Here is a 21898-nt window from a genome sequence, read left to right as displayed (position 1 = left end):
ATTTTATAACAAACTCAATTCCATACTAGAGACAATGGAAAATATAAAAACATTCACTAACTGAAAATATACATGAGTGATCTGCTATTGAACACTAAACTAAAAGCTGATCTATGCAAAAAGAAAAAAGGGAAAAAACAATAGAAATGAAGAAAACTAATGAAGAGAATATTTCAAAATTTTAGCTTTTCTCTGTGATCTTCTATTTCCTTCCTCACTTCAGAGCCAAATTTCATAACTAACACCAGTTAAAAACATGTATCAGAAAGATCAGTGTTCTGAAAGCAATATTATAATTATGTGCTTTATGACATGACCCTAACTACATTCAGCCTATTCTTTAAAGAGTTTCCGTTACTTACCAGCATAGTGTTGAACTGTTTTAAATTAACATTTTCTGCTGGCAAATTTTCCATACTTAATTCTTGATACCACTTTGTACAGTAGTGAAAGCTGATAGCCAAGTTTTTACTTTCAGTATTAGAAACAATCTGTATAAATATATTTATAAATATACTTGCTCTGCTGTTAGATTGTATGTACTATTTAATTTAAAAAATCACTTGTAACTTACTTTCCTTTTTTAAATTGCTCACTATTTCTGAATAAACATGCCAAACAGCAATGTAACTTCAAGTTCCAGTCTACTACTTAAAGGCAAATATGAATATTACATTCATATAATTCTATAGGTAGGTATATATTTACAGACAACTGTATTTTCATAGGAAACATACTGTTTAAACAATAAAACATTTGCATTATTTCTACTACATATTTATAATTTTTTACAGGACCCCTTCACTACTAACTAGACTTCTACAGCTACAAAATTAAAGCACATTGTTTTTGCTTTTAGTAAATATGACAGGGATATTCTGCTGGGTTTCCCCATACCAATGGCAGAGGGAGGACTGAGAAATATGTATTTAGTATGATAACTTAGCAATAGTACCACCAAAATAGAATCTTTGTCAAATTCACAATCAGAATACGCTCTGCTTCTTAATTCTTTTTTTTTTCCCTTTGTTTTTTTTTTAGTTTTATTTTCTCTTAATTTTTATAGGTGTCTTAAAAAGCTGATTCAGCTGATATTGTTTAATCCAATTAATAAACTAAGTATGCCATAAATTAAATTAGCTATACTTCCCTATTCCAAATACCCAATAAAATTGGTGATTCCCAAAGCACTATTAAAGTACAATAAAAATGTAAATTTTAAGGAATTACGTTTTACTAAAATCACAGAAGGATCCAAGACTCTACTAACATACACATTTAGTCAGCTCTCGAAATTTAGTAGATGACAGCCTTTAAGGATCACAGGTCATACCATTAAGAATCTGACTCTGTAGAACATGGGTAAGTCGCCCCTCACTGAAGATTCCCTGCCTCAGCAGCTAATGTGGAGGAACTGAAAAGACAGTTGCAATGATGCAAGAGAAACTTGAAGTCAGGGGATTAGGAAGTGGAGGAATTGAAAAACACAATTTTTTAGAAAAGTATTTTCATCCCCAGCCTGCTCGAAGAATGTTAACTGTCATGCTCAGGTTTTAGACTTCACTGTGTAATAAATTATTTATCATTCCAAATTTCTAGTGTATATAAATAGTGGCAGCAGAGGTAATACTCCAACAACAGTCTAAGAGAGTCAAACCATCCGGTACCCATGAAGATGTCATAGATGAAAACAATTATAAGTGGGGGAAAAAAAGGGTGGAGAGCTCTAGTGATACAGAGGGAAGGCACCCAGTTATAAAACATTCTCAAGATGCAATATGAAATTTAAATAACATAGGACATTTCACTCCTGCCTTATAACCAGAAGAACCTTGGCATACTAAGAAAATAATGAGCATTTACGATTATAAAAACGTAGCTCCACATATATTTATCTGAAAGAGCTCCCTGAATTGAACACCCTTTTAAAGGACACAGAAATAATTTCTCTTCATTCCAAAGTTACTTATAATAAACTTGCTCCTTCCCTGCAGGAAGGATTCTTTGTTTCTTGGTGTACAGGGGGCATTCAAGCCCTTCTCTTAGCTCCAGGGCATGACTGCAGACTGGAAAGGTAACAGCTTTTATAATTAACTGTGCATTTAATAAGGGGCATTTCTCAACTCCACTAGGGAATACCTGAGAAGCACAGATAGGATTCAGAGAATCTGCAGGAAATGAAAGCAGAGTAGCCAAGCAGATACTGGAAAGAACTTTTCTCCACAGAATACAACCAGAAGGACTTCAGTAGTCTCTGACCTGCAGGGTCAAAGCATTGGGCTGGCTGAACTGTATTTCCTAACTGGCTCATTTGTAAAGGTTAGCTGGTTTCTGACCCTATCTCCTATTCACGAACAAAGCTTTGAAATTGTCCAGAAAGCTCAAAACTTTCACAGAGTCAAGGTGAAATGTCAAAGCACTGGTGCCTTAGGCAAAAAAGCACGCATTACCGATTGGGAGCTGATGAATTTTCTAAATCTGAAGTATTTCTTGACAATGCTGAGTCTACATAACATGAAGAGAGCAATCAAGGGTTGCATCTTATTCAGATGTTTTGTACTGTTTTTCCACAAAGGACTATGTCTTTCACCCTAAAAGAGTCTGTAAAGGAAAATGCACAGTTCTCTTCTCTGGACCCTCTTCACACCATTCACACTTAAGTCTATCTCATTATTCCCTCTTCTTGATGATTAAACAACAATAAGCATTGCCATTTGTGTATAATTACACTCAAGTTTAAAAAACCACTACATTTCTCTACTAATATCTCACCAAGGGCTCTGGATTGTTAGTGATTTAAATCTCTCCTAATTTCCCTATTAACCATACACTGTGTCACACCAACTTAAAATATAAAATCATTTAGTTTTTTTTTTTTCACGTAGGTCAGATGTGCAGCCTTCTGGGATACGGAACCTCCCTTCTTCAAATACGGCCTTGTTATTTTGCATAGTCACCAGGAATGATTGACCAACATTCAGTCTAAGCCAAGAGTAATGACAAACAAGAGCTTGCCTATCACTGTACCACGTATGTGTACAGTACACGCAAACATACATGAGCTACTTTCCACCACTTCTGACTTACACATCCCCACACTTGACACAGATCACTTAGTTTCACTTGGTAAGACATGATGCTAAATGTGGAGAATGTATGTTCCCTGTTTTCCCTCCAAGATATATGAATGATTTAAAAATTAAAACTTCCTACCCGTAACAGGGACTGGGATTCATCCTTGGACTTGTTTTCTCCGGGTGCAGGATACTGCTGGGCGAGGGCCCCGGACTTCTCTCCGCCGGCTGGCACCCCCTGCAGGAATCCCTTGGTCTCCACAGCCAAGCCATAAATAGGTCGCGCCAGATGGGCAGCTTCTACATTGGGGCTATCCCTTAGAGCCTTCGCCGGCTCCTGGGTGCCGGGCACAGGCGTCAGAAGCCCCAGGCTCGCCTGAGTATATGAAGGACTGCCCCGCAGGATGTCTGCCCCTCTCCAAGTCATGTTTCGAAGGTCGTCACTTGAACTCTCGGTCCAAACTTTCTCTTTTAGCCCGTCCTTATCTTCCAGCTTCTCCCTCTTCACCACACTCTCGGAAACTGGCTCTCCCATTTTAGAGTCTGGATTGAGCAGACTGTAGACCTTAAGGTCAATTTTGGGCTCCTCCTTGATGGTGGACACGGCATAACCGTCCTCATCGCCGTTGGCTGTAGTGACGTCCTGTTCCTGGCAGTGAACAGTGTTGAAGTGCTCCAGTAGTGACTGAGTATCGGCAGCTGTAAAACTGCACTGGCGGCATTTGTAGCAGCTGTGTGCTCTCCTGGAGAAGAAAACAGCCATTAGAAATCGAGCATTCTGAAGGGCTTTTTAATAAAAACAGTCTTTAAGCTCCTGAATTTTATCTCCTGTAATGTAATAGGTAGAATGAAATACAATATTCTCAACACCCAGAAATTGGAATGTAATTAACTGGCATTTTCAGTTTCTATATAAAAAATGTAATGTTTCCTTTTGTTATATTAACAATAACAGGTACAGGCACGCACACACACACACACACACACACACACACACACACACACACACACACACACACACACACACACTTTTGTGCACGTACTCCAGCAGTTCACATTTAAAACCGGTTGGTTTGCCTTTTGATTGAACGATTTGCTCTGTTCATTTCACCATGATCAGATAAGCATCAATTCTACGTTATTTAATAGATATTTATATATTCCACACCTAATTTCATCAATGGACTTTTCCCTTTCTGTTTAAACTAAATTGAGATTTTTCACTATAAATATACACATTTCTAGTGCTGGAGTGCTTTGTACAGCTTTCACATGTACTAACATAAGTTCTTCCTGATGACAATGTTCTTCTCTATCATAAAATTTAAATCCATTTAGCCAATGAAACATGATCAATGTAAACTAGCAACAAGATGTATTAGAAGCTCCAGATTTCTTAAAACAAATTCTAGCTACCTGTAAGGACTTGTGAATATTTAACAAACTGTGTGTCTGTTGGATGTTAAGCAGCATGCTAGGTGGGGTATGGATATGCTCACTGAAAGAATGTATGTGAATGTGTCTTTACATGTGTGTGTTTTTAAAAGGCATGAAACAATTGAATTTCATAGCATCTCTGGCTGTTAAATACAGGACACTAACTGTTAAATTAAGACAATTGTTTGATTAACAGAGAAGCATGATACATCCTAAAAGGCATACCAGAGAGGTACACAAATGACTTGGAATGAGGAACATTTTCTTCTTGAATTTTAAAAATCATCTATGGCTCTCTCAATAAATACCATGTGAAACGCTTGCTACTCCACTGTTAAAACTGTTTTATCAGTTACCACTTTAAAAGAAAATAAGTTTTGAGAGCTCTTACTTAACACTGCCGCAGAAATGCGTACTCATGTATTGACAGCAGATAATCACAACACAGCTTTGCCAGGCACTGAGTACACATTGGTAAATCAAAGACACGTAGTCTTTGTCCACTTGGTGCTTAGATTCTAGTCAGGAATGACAAGCTTCAAGTTAGACTATAAGCAAACTTGTAAGAACGAAGAGTGATAGGTGCTAATAATGAAACTGATAAGATGGTAACAGTGGAAGGGCTGCTTAGGTCACCAGGAAGACTTTCTGAGGGAGAGATACAAAACCAAAGGATGAAAAGGAACTACCCCTGTTGGAAGTGGAGGAAGGGGAATGGAAGCCTATGCCAACAAGTCTGAGATATTGAAGAGAGGCCACTGCTGCTTTAAAGGATTAAAATAGAGGAAGCATGTCAATCAAGCTGGAGGGGCTGGAAGTGGATGTCTTCAAAGGTTAAGGCAAACAACTGCAAGGTTATAAGCAGAGGAGTAGCATGGTGAAATGCTTGTTTTTAATCACTTTGGGACTGTGATAGCTTCTGTACTGAATAACTCCATTTCCCTAGGAGACCTGTCTGATGGCTGAAAATCCAAAAGGATGTTCCTAGTTTATGGAAGCAAAATTCAAAGTGTTAAGTCATGTAACAAAATCTTTGCAGTATTTGTTGAGAATATTTCATGTGATACACAATTACCTTCTTATCATTAAGAGCTTACATTTGGCTGAATAAACATGGATATTTTACTTTTTATAGAAGAATGTTTTTGATCTTTTCTCCTATTTTTCTTCACTCTTTAAGCAGTAAGGATAAAACAAAAGAAAATTCAACAAATGATAAATAATTTGATGATGAACTGACCATAAAATCAATATTAAAATTAATGTTCTCAAGTGAAAAAGGCCCAAACCTTAAGGAGATGATGTCTATGACCAAGAGTAAGAATCTTACCACCAAAGTCAAGTCCAGAAAAACCCCAAAACAGGATTAAGATCACAAAGGATAATAGGAAAACTCAAAATCTAGATTCTAGAACCTCTGGAAACTTCATCCAAAGAGCCTTCTTACCAAAATTCCACTTGAGTATGATCCAATGAGAGATAAACACCTAAACTCAAAATTGTACCAAAAAAACTGTCATAGACAAAGCTCAATCACATGGACAAGAATGGACTTACCAGAATGGTGAAAGCCCAGCACATCCCAGGAAATACCCTAATGATATACCACATCAACTATTGAGTCATGAATATTAAATACAGCCAAACAAAAAACTTCAGGAAGTGCATTCACTAGGTCTGATCAGACCTTCACCCCAAGACAGTTCTAAGGAGCCCATGTCCCACTGCAACGCTGAGGTGATGGCTTCCTGGAGATGGTGGGGTCGCTGCTTGAAATCTATGATGGGATCCTTACCTATAAATTGGCACTGTGATTTCTACCAAGACTGGTGTTGTGTACAAAACAAAAAGAACAAAAGTATAAACAATCCCAAAGTACAAATATTCCAAAGAATTACAGTGATATCAGTTCAAGAAATAAAGACAATTCATTCTAGGACAATAAGGAGAAAGTAAGAACATACAACAGAAGAAATATAAGATTCTAGAGCACCATGTGACAAAATTATTTTAAAACAGCAGACTCGCAGTTCTTACTGAAGGAGCAATTTAGTCCACTTTTAGAATCAGAATGCCTGAGTTCTAAACTTGGCTCTGAATTTTACTATATATGTGACTTTGGATAATTTACTGAACCTGCCTCCATTTCCTCATCTGCAAAATGAAAATAATAGTGCCTCTTCATAGGGCCCTTATGATTACTAAGTAAAAAACACTTGTATTAAATAAATAAGGTTTAATTAGTATAAGTCATAAAATTAAATAAAGCCCCTTTCTTCTGTGTGCATCTACATTCTGTGCTCTGTGCAAAGGGATTTAAACATACAAACTGGCATTTTGGTGTTATTTTTTTCCATTACCACATGTACCTTAATGACAACAAACTTCATTCTTAAAATCAAATTTATTTCCTAAAAGTTCTTTTGTTTTAATATACTGCCAGACAGAATATATTCTACGCCCTTTCTGCTTCACCTAGTGGTTTGGTGTTCAATGGTGGCCTGCAAGATTGAGCAGTTCAGCAATCAAACTTTACTATCTTTTCATTAATAATAGTACTCACACCCAGCATCTTAAGACCCTGAGTAATATAGAAAGGGCATTACCCTGCTTTATTAAAGTCTTGGGGGGTGGGGGTACCTTGTGAGTCTACTAATTAGGGTAGTTTAGAACCGCAATATAACTAGTAATGTATCTCAGTAATTAAGATTATGTGCCTTCAATATCAACTTACTCTGCAATCTAGAAATGTCCCATCCCTTTGCCAAATAAAGATGAATACATCTAACTCATACCAATTATTTAACTGGTACAACCTCCACAATGTACAGGGCTCTGGATCCCTGCACAGAGGGGATACTTTCACCCCAAAGTATTACACTGTAAGACAAGGAGTCTGAGGTTTATAGGTTTTCTTGTTTTAAGGTTCCTGTCCCAGTGGACAACTCCCTAACTCCTTACAGGTCTCAGCAAGAGCTGTTCTGATCTGCTCCACAGAGAACCTCTTGATTCGACTTACCTATGCAAAACCTTCCATAATACAGACGCTGGAGAACTGTCCAAAAGCAGAGAATGGTAGGGATGGGTACAAAGCAAAAAGAAGTCAGAAACTACAGAGATATGTTTTCAGTGATAACCAGGTGCTACACTGAAAAGGAAAACACATTTTAACAGAAAAGATATTAAAATAAAGTTATAACAACAAGTTTAACTCACGTCGCCTTTCTTTTGAAGAGTTCAGAGCACTCACAAACCTGATCTCACATTCCACCAAAGTATAAAACCCATTTTAAGATAAGTGAAATGGAGAAAGAATGGCCTGTCTCTTTAGTGTATACATCAAGTCAAGAAGAATACAGGACTTCTACCTCTCAGATCAGTGTTCTATATTTCTATCTCAGCTGCCTAAATGTTTAACTTAATGCAAAAACGTATGAAATTACAGACAATATTGTAAGCAAAAACATGAAGGGCAGGGAAACTGCCAACTAATAGCAGAGAGACTTACTAATGCAAAGGTTTGCAAAACAGACTTGTGTGGGTAAAGGGAGGGAGTTTCTTAGCAATACAGAATGCACGGTGCCTCTGCGTTCCTACTGAACCAGAACTCCTGGGCATAACCAGAGAATCTGAATTTTTAACAGGTCCTCAGGTAACAATGCCAGGACCAGTATGTTCAAACTACATGAGTAGATATATCATGATTCTAAACAACTTAATGAACACATTCACATTCACAGACACTCCTCACCCCTTAACTAATAAAACACAGGTAATGCCCTTGCTATCTTTTTGTTTTCTTGAATCTTAACATTCTGGATGTGACAATTATTAATGAAAAATGAGAGTAAAATAAATTGTTAAACTGCTCAATCTTTCAGGCACAGAACATCATGAAGTAAAGCAGAAAAAGCAATTTGCTACATAGTATTCTACAGGCCTGAAAATCTCTTCTTTCTTCTTTTAACACCAGTCTTAAATGGTGGAAAATATATTTAAAAAAACACATTGCTCCATTTCAAAAGCTTAGAGCAATATAAACTTTTCAATAACCTATACTAACATCTAGACCAGACTTTTCAAATTCTAACATGTGTTGGAATCACCAGGGAATCTTGCTAACATTCAGATTCTGATTCTGGAAGTCCACGGTGGTACCCAATATTCTTCAGTACTTACACAATCCCAGATGATACAGATGCTATTCGTACCCAGACCTTATATAGCAAGAATCATGAAGCTATGGTCAAAAATAACTTCAAGATGGGTATTAGTTTGGAAATGAACTCTCAGTATACATGCTCAGCCCTTGATAGACGATTCCCAAAGGAATTATGAGCAACACTGTTTCCCTTTTTAAAGCACAGGTAACATTACCTGCTTCTAGGAGTCACACCAACAGCTTGGAAGGTAAAAATACAAAGGTGACACTGTCAACACAGTCCTCAAACAGTAATTCACCTTTTTTAATTTCATGGTTTGGGGATCATCTTTCAATATGCTTCAGTGCTAGGCCATTTATATATATTATCCCGCAACAAACACACAAAGTACATATTTCCATCCCTACTTCACAAAATAAGTGAAATACTATTTCAGGTAAAGCACAGCCAAGTCAATTCATATAAAATAATATGGACGGCATGATACAATATTTTAGCTCTTGTCCATGGTACGGATGCTATGGGCAGCTAATTCAGGAATTAGTTCCCGAAAGATTGGGCATATTCTCTGACATGCGTCATTCTCTCAACAATAACGGAAAAGACCTTCAACATAATGCTGTAACTCCCAGAATAAAAATAGATTATTTCAATTCCTAGTATAAGAAACAGTCATGAAGAATTAAAGTTTAGTCATTGTAAAATCATATTTGTTTGGATTCTCTTTAACCTACTAAATACATTTCATTTTATCAGTATTAATATAAAAACCTCAAAGAGATTCAGAGAATTTTCCCTCCATTTCTCAAGTCCCACCTTAACCATCTTCTCATCCATAAAGACTTCCCAAATGGCTCAAACCAGGAGTAAATCTAGCATCTTCTGAGTTACTTTAAAACATTGTCTTCTTCTGAGGATTTTTTCCACATTACCTTTTAGTAAAATTTGGAGTTTGCCTTATTTTACAGTTACATTGTAATTGCCTTAAGATAAAGCCCACATATTTCCATATCGCCCACTCAGAACATCTAGTCAGTAAATATCTGCTTAATAACCAAAGGAATGAACTATCACAGCTCTGGGAATAGTCAGGATGCTGGATTTAATATGCAGAGTCGTAAAGGAGCAGAGAACATTAAGAACTACACAGGTATTTTGCAGGTGGTATATTTTGAGTGGTCCTCTGAATTAACTCTTCATTATTTAAAAACTCCTAGAACTTCTGCCTACATTAAGCCAAACTAATATAAAAAAGACACTACAAATACATGTTTTGCATTAATTTAAATTCCATACTCTCCTGCCAACTGGATAGTAAATGCTATCCTCATGCTACCTCATTTTGTAGGTCTCCTTAGCATAGTTGCCAGATAAATAAATACTCAAATAAATAAATATGCCAGATAAATAAATATTTCAGATAATAAATATTGCATGGGACATGTGTAAAAATGTCCCATGCAATATTTGGATATACCCATATAAAATCTCAGTATGTCATACATGTAATATTTTACACAATGAGGACATGAATCAAAGAAATTTTGATAAAAGAGCTAAATCATCCAATTTGCCTCTAGAGAAAACTGCATCAATCTGCCTCAAAAGATCAGATTATACTTAAGTAACTTAAAATTTCTATGAGACAAGATGTTTTATTCCTTATCCTACCTCCCTGACAGAATTTTCAAGTGCTAGAAAATAGCATTTATTTCAGAACCATACATATATCAATGCACAGTGGCCTTTTATCACAGGAGTAGAGTTTAATTTATTTAGTACAGATTAATAATTATTTTCAAAATTCATAAAGGGTTGAGGTTTTCTCAATTCTAAAAAAAAATCAGTTAAGAGATGCTACTCTTTTATTCTACTCTGATTACATTTCTATATTTTATTTGCATAATAACCCTACTCACAGTATATGCAGTCAGCTCTGAGCCATGCTTTGTTTTTCTCCTCTAAATATAAGCTTCTAGAGATTTACATCATCACTTGAAAAGCTCTCCTTTACCAAAATAACTGTATTTCACTTTCAATAGTTTTATCCACAGTTTTTCTTCTTCAGTGGTTGAATGGAACATCAAAGTAAATGAGTAAATTATACATAATAATCTTAGACTTCAAAAGGTATTTTTTGGTAATAATGAAACTAAATACCTGCAGATATATTATCTCAGAAGAGGACTAAATAAAGATAATTTAATTAAAATATAGTTCAGTAAATACAACATCTAATAAAGTTAGTTATTTTGTAATATACACTTGTTTGCCTAAAGGTCTATAATGTGTGGCACTTGGGATGAGTGACACAATTGAATCATGGAATGAAAAATAGGAGAAGGGAGTATCTGAGGGACAAAGATTCAAAAAGGGAATTATAGGTGAATAGCCAGCTCAGTCAACTCCTAGCAGCTGGGAATATAATATTCGGTCTTAGTTAAGTGCAGGGGAGCAGTTCACAAAATATAATGTAAGAAAAATTGAAATTCTGAATAAATAAGGTTCCATTCAGTCCACTCATCTTCAGTTTTCAAGCTGAAATAATCTGAGTAGTATTACTCATTTGAAGTAACTGATTTTTTAAGGGGGTATAGGGTGATTTCCTCTTCAAGTGGTAGAAGAAATATTACTAATGTCCTATCTAAAAAATTTATTTATAATTCACTTTCAAAAAGAAGATACCCCCTACCAAATGTTCAAAATAGAAAGACAAACCTTCCCATAAAATAGAAAATAAATAAGAAATGGGAAATAATTTATATAAACTAGTATGAAAGGAAATCATGGCTAAAATTTATCCTCTTCCAAGACTTGATAACTGTTCTTCTACAAAGTCTTCAGGATTAAATCTGAATTTTCTAATAAATAGTATATATAAAGAAAGAAAGATAGTGTTAATTATGGGTTATTTTCTTGATGAACTGTAATATTCTGGGTGATGTTTTATCTCACAATGGGAGTTTTCAACTTGAACTATTGTGTCCATTTCAAGGTATTACCGGCAACTGATTTATTAGGTATTGTTTAAAAGAACATGTCACCTAACATATACAAATCAAAATGTCACCATCACGGCTCTCACCCTTTTAGAAGCTCTGTATTAATGCACTATGTACTTGGCTTTTTCAGATTTGTTGATAATGAAGTGCTTATCATAAAATCTATTCTTCAGAACTAGCAGAGCAGTACACGTTCTTTCACAGAGCTCTTTTAAGATAGAGATTGAGCAAGAGCTGCATTAATTTGACCAATTACTGTACCCAATGTTATTTCCTTCAGCCTGAGTTATACATCTTAGGCCTAAAAGATTCAAACACTGTTTAAACTTTTAAAAAGGCATTCATAAATCTCTGAATGAACAGATGCTTGTCATCACATACATTATCAAAGGGGATGTACATTTTTTCACATTCCAGACAAGCAGGTCTTTAAAAATAAGAGAGATGGTGCATTGATTCAAATATTTATTGATGAGAATTAATATCTCATTTTCATTTTAAAAATTTATCATATAATGTTATTCACACACACACACACACACAAAAAACTGGAACACAATCACAGAATCATAGAATATGATTATATATAAATTTACATATACATGCACCTGAGAGAGGGAGATAATACAATACAGTTATATATATATATATATATGAATGTATATGTTATGTATATGTGAATATATATTTATTGAAATAGTGTATGATTTTGTTTTGTTAGTTTTTGAACTTATAAGAAATGGTACCTGGCTGCGAACAGTCTTCAATTTGTTTTTACTCAACCAAAATTTGCTTATAAAATTCATCTATGTTGTATCCAACTGTCATTTATTCAAATTCACTACAGCATAATATATCACTGTATGAAAATTCTACAAATTATTTAATTAATCCCTTGTGGACAGAAAAAAAATTGAGATTTTTTTCCCCTATTTTTGTTTTTGATTTGTTTTGGTTGTTCTACTTTTTCAAAAATTACTACAATGAACAATTTTTGTACAGGCTTCCTAGTGCACCCATATAAGTTTTCTGAGAAGTGAAATCATGCCCATTAAAAATATGAATATCTCATACTGTCAGATTTGCCAAATTCACTTTAAAAAGTCATATGTATGAGACATTTTTACCCCTTTTATAATCTTTTCTGTCTTACCATCTATATTTTTCAAGATTAATAAAATGATCTCAGGTTTTTTTTGGGTTGAATAACTTCATTTATCTCTATCTTTTTGAGGTCTAACTTAATTTCCCTGAGTGAAAGGATGTGTTCTCTATGCTACTGTTTTCTGAAATCTGATTTCTTTTTGGCTGAATGTGTCAATTTTGCTAAACATTTTATATCTGCTTGAAAAACATATGCATTCTTTAATTGTTGGGTAGAAAACTGACGTATTTTTGTTAAGTTTGTTCATTCACTGTCCAAATCTTTCATATTTTGAAAAATTTTTTCTATTCAACCTTTGATAAGAAAAGTGTCTTAAAATGTACCCCTCTGATTGTGGTTTGTCATATTTCCCCTTTAGTTGTCTAACAATTTTTGCTTTACATTTTATATTTTACATATTTAGACTTGTTGTATCTTCCTAAAGAATTGAACCTCTTATCATTAGGCAAAGACTTTTCCATCATATGCTTTTTGTCTTAAAATCTACATTATATGAAATTAATAAAGGTATCTTTGCTTGAAATTTGCTCTTACAATGCATAAATTTTTTTGTTTCAAACTTTTCATATCCTTACGTTTTGAGTGTGCATCCTGTAAACAGCTTATAGAATTTTCTTTAAATAAATCTGATAATATCTTTTAAGTGGAAGGTTTAATCCACAAAGATTCATTAAGATTTTTGGTATCTGGACTTCTTTGCCATCTTGCTTTTGAAATTCTGTTTGTCCAATTTTCCCATGTATTCTCTCTTGTCATTTTTTAAAATATAGATTGAATTTTATGGGTATTATTTTGTTATTCCATTTTTTTTCTCTATAGCTTTGGAAATTACATACACATTTCCTATTGTTTCAGTGGTTATCCTTAAGATTTACAAGTATGCATAGCAAAGTGCTAACTCACTAACTACAGACAATTCAAATACTTTAGAACACTGTCATTCTGATAATTTTCCCTACAAACATTGCCCAAAATCTTAATCTGTCCCTTTATAACTGCATACATAAGGCAGCTAAAGTTGTTTAGATTTGCCTGCAGTTCCCTGGTCTTTGCTTATGTGAAAGTATCTTTGCTCTTACTCTGAGAAGGTAGTTTGACAGGTACACAATACTACGTGAACTGTTTTTTTTTTCCTTCAAAACTTGAATAGTATTCCTCCCTCTTCCAGTTTCCACTGTTGCTGATAAAAAGTCTGCCATCAACCTGTCTCTTCTGAGTAGCTGATATACTTTCCCTAGCTGCTCTAAAAGGCCCTCTCTGCCATGACACTTTAATTTTACTATAACATATTTATGGCTGAATTTATTTGTGTATATTCCACCTAGTCTAAGCTAGGCTTTTTTTCCTATCAGTGTATTTATGTCTTTCATCAGTTGTAGAAAATCCTCTGCCATTGGCTCCTCAAGTATTAATTGCCTATATTCCATTCTCTATATTTTCTTTGGGGATTCTAATTAGATACATGCTAGAACTTATTTTTTTATATTTCCATGTCTTACTATCTAATTTTAGTAATCTCCATTCTCTTCCCCTCTCTTAAAAATTCAGGCATATGTCTTCAGATTTAATTTCTGACTAAATCGTTTGCTCTCTATCACTGGCTTATCTGTTATTTAACTACTTATCCATTTGTTTTAAGTTTCAACAGGTCTACTTTCAGTTCAAAAAAATGTTATTTTTTTTATTAAGGTATCATTGAGATACACTATTATAAAGGTTTCACAAGAAAAGCAATGTGGTTATTACATTCACCCTTATTATTGAGTCCCCCCCACCATACCCCATTGCAGTCACTGTCCATCAGTGTAGTAAGATGCCACAGAGTCCCTATTTGTCTTCTCTGAGCTACACTGTCTTCCCCATGATCCTCCCCCCACACACCATGTGTACTGATCATGATATTCCACAATCCCCTTCTCTCTCCCTCCCCACCTGCCCTTCCCCACCCCTCCCCTTTGGTAACCACTAGTCCCTTCTTGGAGTCTGTGAGTCTGCTGCTATTTTGTTCCTTCAGTTTTGCTTTGCTGTTATATTCCACAAATGAGGGAAATCATTTGGTATTTTTCTTTCTCTGCCTGACTTATTTCACTGAGTGTAATACACTCAAGCTCCCTCCATGTTGTTGCAAATGGTAGGATTTGTTTCTTTCTTATGGCTGAATAGTATTCCATTGTGTATATGTACCACATCTTCTTTATCCATTCATCTACTGATGGACACTGATGGTTGCTTCCATATCTTGGCTATTGTAAACAGTGCTGCATGGGGTGCATATGTCTGAGTCTGAGAAGTTGTTTTCTTTGGGTAAATTCCTATTTGTTTCTTTTTAACATTCCTGGTCATTTATAGACTCAATGGGTTTGATCAATTTGTAAGTCTGATTTTCTTTTCTTTAAGCATTACTATTATTTTACAACTGAAAACTATATTATCTTAAGTTCTTGGGTATCTACAACTATTACTTGCATTTTACATTGATTTCACATACAGTGGTTTATATTCCTATCTGTATGGTGAGGTGAGATTTTGTAATAGTGAGTTCATCTAAGTTTTACCTTAAGCCAAAGATATCACAGAGGTGAAAACTGACATACTTTCCTACAAACAAACTTGTGTTTACTTCTGAAAGGAGTCAGAGGAAGGCACTAGTGTGGAACCCCTTCAGCCACCTTCCAGGTGCCAGCTTAAAGTGCAACTCAGACTCAGCACCTTCTCTCGTCCAGTGACTCCAGGCTTAGTCTCCTGAGCAACTGTTGCATCAATATTGGCATTTGCACACAGTGTAACATCACATTCCACGCTTGTTGTTCCCTTCTCCCCAGTATGAGATTAGTTCACTCTTGAGGAAGGCGAGAAGAGAAAAGCTTCAGGTATTCCCCTTCATTCACAGAAGTCAAGCAAGGCATTCAAAAGTATATTTTATCTAGTATAGCTGTTTTATTTAAAAATATTCCTCCCACTTACTCCAAAAACAGAAGTTATAACAGTAAAAATGTTGATAAGGAGGATGGTAGTCAATTAGAGAATGGGTACACTGTTTAATTAAGTAATAAATAATAAAATAAGTGGGGTGGAAGAAATAAATTCATCAGTGGAATATAATAACTCAGTCAAGATGTGAGCTAGGGACATGATAAGTAAATGTAAAACATTAAGAAAAGAGAATTTGCCAAGTTCTAGTTACTGACTAGATAATGTTTACAGTTCAACCCAGGTTAAAACTGGTTCTGCAAGGAAAATGCCCACGGAATGGAATCCACACTGAGGTTTTTCACTCACAGCTCTAAATTAACTCCTGCTTCTCTGCTTAATTTATAGTTTTCAGTTTACACTACCTTTTTACTACATTATGTCTTACATATAAAGTACTCAAAAGCCTAGAATATTCCACAGTAATAACAGAATTATGGTTCAAGTTTCCCAACATAAATAATGTGAATCAACATAAATTTAACTAGAAAGATATACTGTGATGTGGGAATCTTGACCTCTTATACTATGTTCAAAATGTAACATTTTGGGAAAATGCTTTGATAGCAGATCAAGTTTGCAACATCCATGTGAATCCATGTGACTACTTCACTTCACATCCCTGGAGCTTCCACTATTGATTAACTTTCAGTAGGGTTTCTTTCACTTCCTATCAAGCTGTGACTCCTGAAATTAATTTTCTAAATTTCAAATATTTCTACAAGAACTCGTAAACATATCAGAGATAAATTACTCAGGACCTAAAGGATCTATGATCACACAAATTACATCTGTTTTTAAGAACAATTCTAAGAGTGTTTTAATGCCCTGGAGAGGGACAAGTGCTATTCAATATTTTTATCTAATAAAATGCTAATAGCTTGACTTAAATTCAAAATGCACAGACAATTGTCATTGGGTGTGGAATCCTAGATCCTCAGAAGGGTTCCAGACCACCTAATATCAAAGATTACTGCAAATTATCATGGAGACCTCAGTTCATTCACAACTACTGTGAACTAAAAAACTCACAGGGATTTCATTTACTTAAAGATATTCACTGAGCACTTTTTAGCTGACCTGGTGCTATATCCTGTAGATAACAGTGAACAAGACAAGACTAATTGCTTATCTCTAGAGCTTACTTTCATTACTAAATATTACCTAAACTCTGAGATTATTCCCTAATGGTTTTATTTATACTTTTATTTCTTGGGAGATTTTCTCATTTAAGCAAAGTATATGGAAACTCTGTTTTTCTGGACAAGTTTTCAAGAAATGCCCTCACCTTCCTCAAGAAAAGCCATTTCTTCCACATGATCTGATATCTACATGTATCAGAGTGTGTGTATGTGTATGTGTATTTGTGTGTGAGTGTGTAAATGAGTGTGTGCTCATGTTATGGTGGATTTCCTTGTGATTAAAGAAAACCTCCTCCTTTAAAAAAATAGATTATCTAGTTTTTATATCACTTGACAAATGTACACACACAGTATGCACAGTAGTAAAGCTCAGAATGAAGCTTATGTCTGCTAGCCCTAGAAATAAATTAATATGCAGTAAACAGAGGAGTCAGAAACACTTACTCCAAGTGTGAACACATATTTGATTGCAGGACTGTCTTTCCCAGAATGACCTTATAAATTAAACAGTGTAAATCTCAAGGAAGTGTTTTCTGAACATTTTAGATTCACTGTGAACATTAGGGTGCCCTTCAAATTAACATCTAACATTATTAGCCTGTTGTTGGACATGAACTGCTTCATTACTATGACTGAGAAAACATACACATACTTTGCTAAAACACAACTTTTAAAAAGAACATAAAGAACCGTTTAAAATCCTGAGATGTTAAATTAAAATAACTAGACTTAAACTAGGATATTGGGTCTACATATGGAAAAGTGCTTAAGAATAGTAAATAAAGCTCTTTACTTTGATGCTCAGAGGCACAATAACAAGAAAGCACCCAGAAAGTGCTGAATAATATGTAAATGTGCTATACTATCTGGATTTTGCTGAACTAATTCTTACTTACAACCTTGTCTCAGTTTAATTCCTCCCCCCTCAGGGAGGTAGTTCCTCCTTTACCACATTGACCATGTGGTTATTATATTCAAGAATATTGGTATCTACTTCATCTCTAACGACATGCACTCTCTTATAATGATCTGTGCAGGTCTTCCCTACTAAATGGTAAGTTGCATGAGGGCACTGACTATGATTGCCTCATTTTCTCCTTTGTAACCAGTGCCTGGCAAAATAGATAATTCTGGATTAACCAGTTAAGCAATGAATACATAAATGAAATAAAGATACACATCCTGAACTAGAATGTGAAAATAGGAAACATTAACTGGGGAAATTAGCATTCATAAAAAGAATAGGACAAAAGCAGAAGGAAGCCACTAACATACTTCATGTCTGTTTACGAATCTGAAATAAGCAGTTTTACTTGATCAGAGGAGCAAGTGTACAGAAATCCAAAGTCTCACATGTTACATAATGCTCACCTTCAAGTTACTGATTATATGCAAAATAAGGCTGTTGCTCAATTTTTTAAAGCTACAAGCATGTCCAGTCTCATTTAAAAAAAAAAACAAGCAACATGTTCTCAAGCTGATTGTTTCCCAATTGGAACAGAGGCTAAAACGTATTACAGTGGCACTTTTCATTTGGGAGCTACTCCATCAGAAATGATGCGACATGGAGTCACTTAGCAAGGACAAATAAATGAATTGTGGTGAATGAGTAGACCCATCAACTTTATCAGCATTACTGTGAATTTTAAAATACTCTTAGTAAATGATACAGAAACAGGTATGAAACATGAGAATTAAGAGTCTGAAACAAGTGACCAAATTAAAAGCCATGGTTATTACATCTACAATTATATAATCTGCAGTTTTATGAATGGTCTTTTCATGCGATCTTGTCCTGTACTTTCTCTAAGACACCACAGTCATTCCCAATGATTCCTGATCAGCCCACTGGATTCTTTCCATCATTTTCTTGCTAATTCCCCCATATGGCTTACCTGTAGTGTCGGGAAATCTCCTCTTCCACCTGGGTAATGAAATCACACTTGGTACATGAGTGTTCCTTGCTTTCCTTGACAGCTTGCTGCCCATCCAATCCTGGCAGGTGATTGGCTTCTTGTTTGACATCCGATGCTTGAGGCTCATGCACGGTCTCATAGTGAAAGAGGAGCACATCTACGTCAGGAGTGGAGAACGAGCACTGGTGGCACTGATGTTTGACTCTCGAGTTCCCGGCTGCCCCAGGAGACAGGTGCAAAAGCAAGAGCGCACAGTGGGAACAATTACTTTTTCTACAAGCAAATGGATAAGTAATTTCTCCAAGGTGCTTTTCTGGGCTGCAAAGGCCTCTGGGACAGAATGGACAGTGTTTGATGGTGCACTTATGAATGTTATGGAGTTGCTGATAATGACGGAGAAGCGGCCCCACTACAATTACATCAGGGCCATGGCTTTTGGAGTATCTAAAGTCGCAGAACTGACAATTGTAGCTTGTTACCATATTATCCTCAGCTCCCTTGCTGGAGAAGTCCTTCTTTTTAGCCCCACTGGAGCCCTTGTCTGCCTTGGCCATCGGTTCCCCTTCTGTACTCTTGGCTAGATCATTCTGATTAATGACAGAGCCCCTGCAAAGCTTATCATTCAATTCTGGATTAAGGCCGCTTGACTGCGCTCCTCCATGCTGCTTGCCATAATGTTCTAGCAGTTTAAGGGAGCTAGATGACTCACAGCTGAAACTACAAAATTTACACCAGTAGTAACTGGTGGCCTCGGTACCATTTTGTCTTGAGGAATCAAGGGGCTTGATGGGCACTGAGTAGCCAACAGGAGTGTCATCTCCTGCCTTGACCGTAATCTTGTCCTGCCACTTTCCCAAGTCTCCAGAATCACTGGGTCGAAGTGCAGGGATGGATTTGTTAGAGTTTTTCTCTGAAGGTTTTGAACTCTCAGAGGAGGGGAGAGAAGCTTTTATTTTGTTCGGGTGAGTCTGAAGAAAATGCTGTTCTAGTTCAGTTGATGAGTTGCCCATATAGGTGAAATTGCAGAATTTACAGCGGAAGTACTTGGTGTTTCCTTGGCAATCTGGTGTTTTCCGTCCAATGCCAATGAATGTTCCACCTGAAGTGACCTGGTATAGAAGAGACAGGTGTTATTTTAAAGGTATCATTAGTTCAATCCTCTCTCTAGGAGGCAGGAAGAGACACTGCCAACGATTCCACATCAAAAAACACAATAGTACATCTACTTATGAAGCCATTTGAATCATCAGAACCAAACAAATTCACTCATTTCTCAACAGCTTATCTTTGAGAAGCCCATCATGCCAACCATGATTGGACAGAGTAGTAAATGAAAATATGTAATAAAAGTACTATAACTAATTCATACTATAACTAATGCATACTTTTTTTAAAAAGCTAAGAAAATAATTCTCAAGTAAGCACGTTTTACTACTGCCTCCTTCAAATCACACGCCTGTGGAAGCAACCAAATCACAGGCAATTCCTTCTCAGTTAAGTGTTGCTGTCAAAACCAGAGGCAGTTGCTCAGATATTACTCAATGCAGACCTTCTCCAAGGAAATCCTGTTTAGTTCCAGCAGCAGTGAGGCTACAGGCTAAGATGAAGTTTGTGGTTTAGGAGAGGTGCTAAAATGACCACACAGAATGGCTTATAACTGAAGTCTGAGCATGCAATACCATCCTAAAAATAAAAATGAAAAAGGGCTTGAAGTGTTGGTGAAGAAGAACCAATGTACAGAATTTAAAATGTTTCCCAATCTAGGGCAAATGAAAGGAAGAAAGCCTCCCAGAGCCTTATTTGATAAGGCTGTCTCACAGCAAAGGCCCAGCCCCTCCCATGGACTTGGTCATGGGGATGTTCAAAGGCCAAAGTAAAACAATTCGATCATAAAAATCACTACAGATCTTTTCTCTATCCAAAATCATAAAATCATGTAGTGTCAGCAATGAAGGGCACTTTCTAGAAATGGCTTCCTGCCTTTTTAGTGTGCAATGCAACGGGAAGCTTAACTCAGCGCCATCACCGAGCAGCCAAAATTCCTGGTTGAAAAGTTTTAACAGAAATGCTACAAAGAGAGGGAGATTTCCTCTTCCAACTATCAGAATTTTTGAATTTTTCCAGCAACCAGATGTAACAGATTAAGCACGTGGCATAACTGTGTTCTGCTTCTTCAACAGCTGCTCAAAAATGACATGTGTGATCACTGCTCATATCCAAATCACTCCCTGAGAAAAGTCTCAAGCATCTCAAAGTCATGTACAAGGTTGTAATTAATATGTAAATAAGAGTCCTTTAGCACACTGAGAGACTGCCTGTACTGCATCTGTACAGAACTAAGACTGAAGTCCATTCTGCCACTTAAAGAGAGGTATGACCTTGATCAAACTACTTAACCTCTCTGGAGAAGAGCTTCCTCAATTGGGGCAAACTGTAAGTTTATTTCCAGTATTACAGTTCTAGGAAATGTGCATGCACACAAAAACAGCTCAACATTTACTGTACATTAAGATAACTGTTAAACCTCTCCCACAGCCTTTAATCCAAAGATGACAATGTTTTACTTTTGACAGTGTTTATATCCACCATGGCGAACACACAGACTTCAGTCTGTCATCCAGAGAGCATCATCTAATCAAAGGAGAAGAGTGGGGCACCATCCCAGGCAGCAATCTGATAATCAGCGGTGTGACAGATGTCAAAGTCAAATCACTGGACTTTGCATATAATACAGTCAATTGCATATTCTAACCTAGCACTTCAGTGACTTGAGCAACTAAACGTTACAGAGAAACATAATGCATAATATTGCAAAATTCCTTCACCTATTTCCCAGTTCACTAGAAGTGAGGAGAAATCTTTTCATAAAATAAAAAACAGAAAAGAAATAAGGCATTAAAATGGGATGTCATCAACTCAGGTACTTTGTTCAGGAACTTCAAATTCAAAAGGGGCAAAATCAGAAGTATCCCACTCTCCTCTAATGTAAGCAAAGAAAGCCAGTAGACAAAATCTAGGGACAGAAATTT

General features: G+C 36.0%; 1 protein-coding gene across 8 annotated transcripts in view; it reads right to left on the bottom strand.

The window, feature by feature from the left end:
• Positions 1-21898, bottom strand: part of TRPS1 (transcriptional repressor GATA binding 1) — a 235762-nt gene that overhangs the window by 155860 nt on the left and 58004 nt on the right. For all 8 annotated transcript variants that reach the window (XM_057497815.1, XM_057497814.1, XM_036876292.2 and 5 more), the window contains 2 exons: positions 18849-19978; positions 3214-3817 (listed from right to left, as the gene is read on the bottom strand). In XM_057497815.1, the coding sequence (XP_057353798.1) occupies positions 3214-3817; positions 18849-19978 (1734 nt within the window). The remainder of the gene's footprint in view (positions 1-3213; positions 3818-18848; positions 19979-21898) is intronic.

The sequence above is a fragment of the Manis pentadactyla genome, chromosome 3, assembly GCF_030020395.1.
Source record: "Manis pentadactyla isolate mManPen7 chromosome 3, mManPen7.hap1, whole genome shotgun sequence".
NCBI classification, from domain to species: Eukaryota; Metazoa; Chordata; class Mammalia; order Pholidota; family Manidae; genus Manis; species Manis pentadactyla.
The sequence above is the reverse complement of the archived record's forward strand: the minus strand, read 5'-3'. Positions and strand labels throughout refer to the sequence as shown.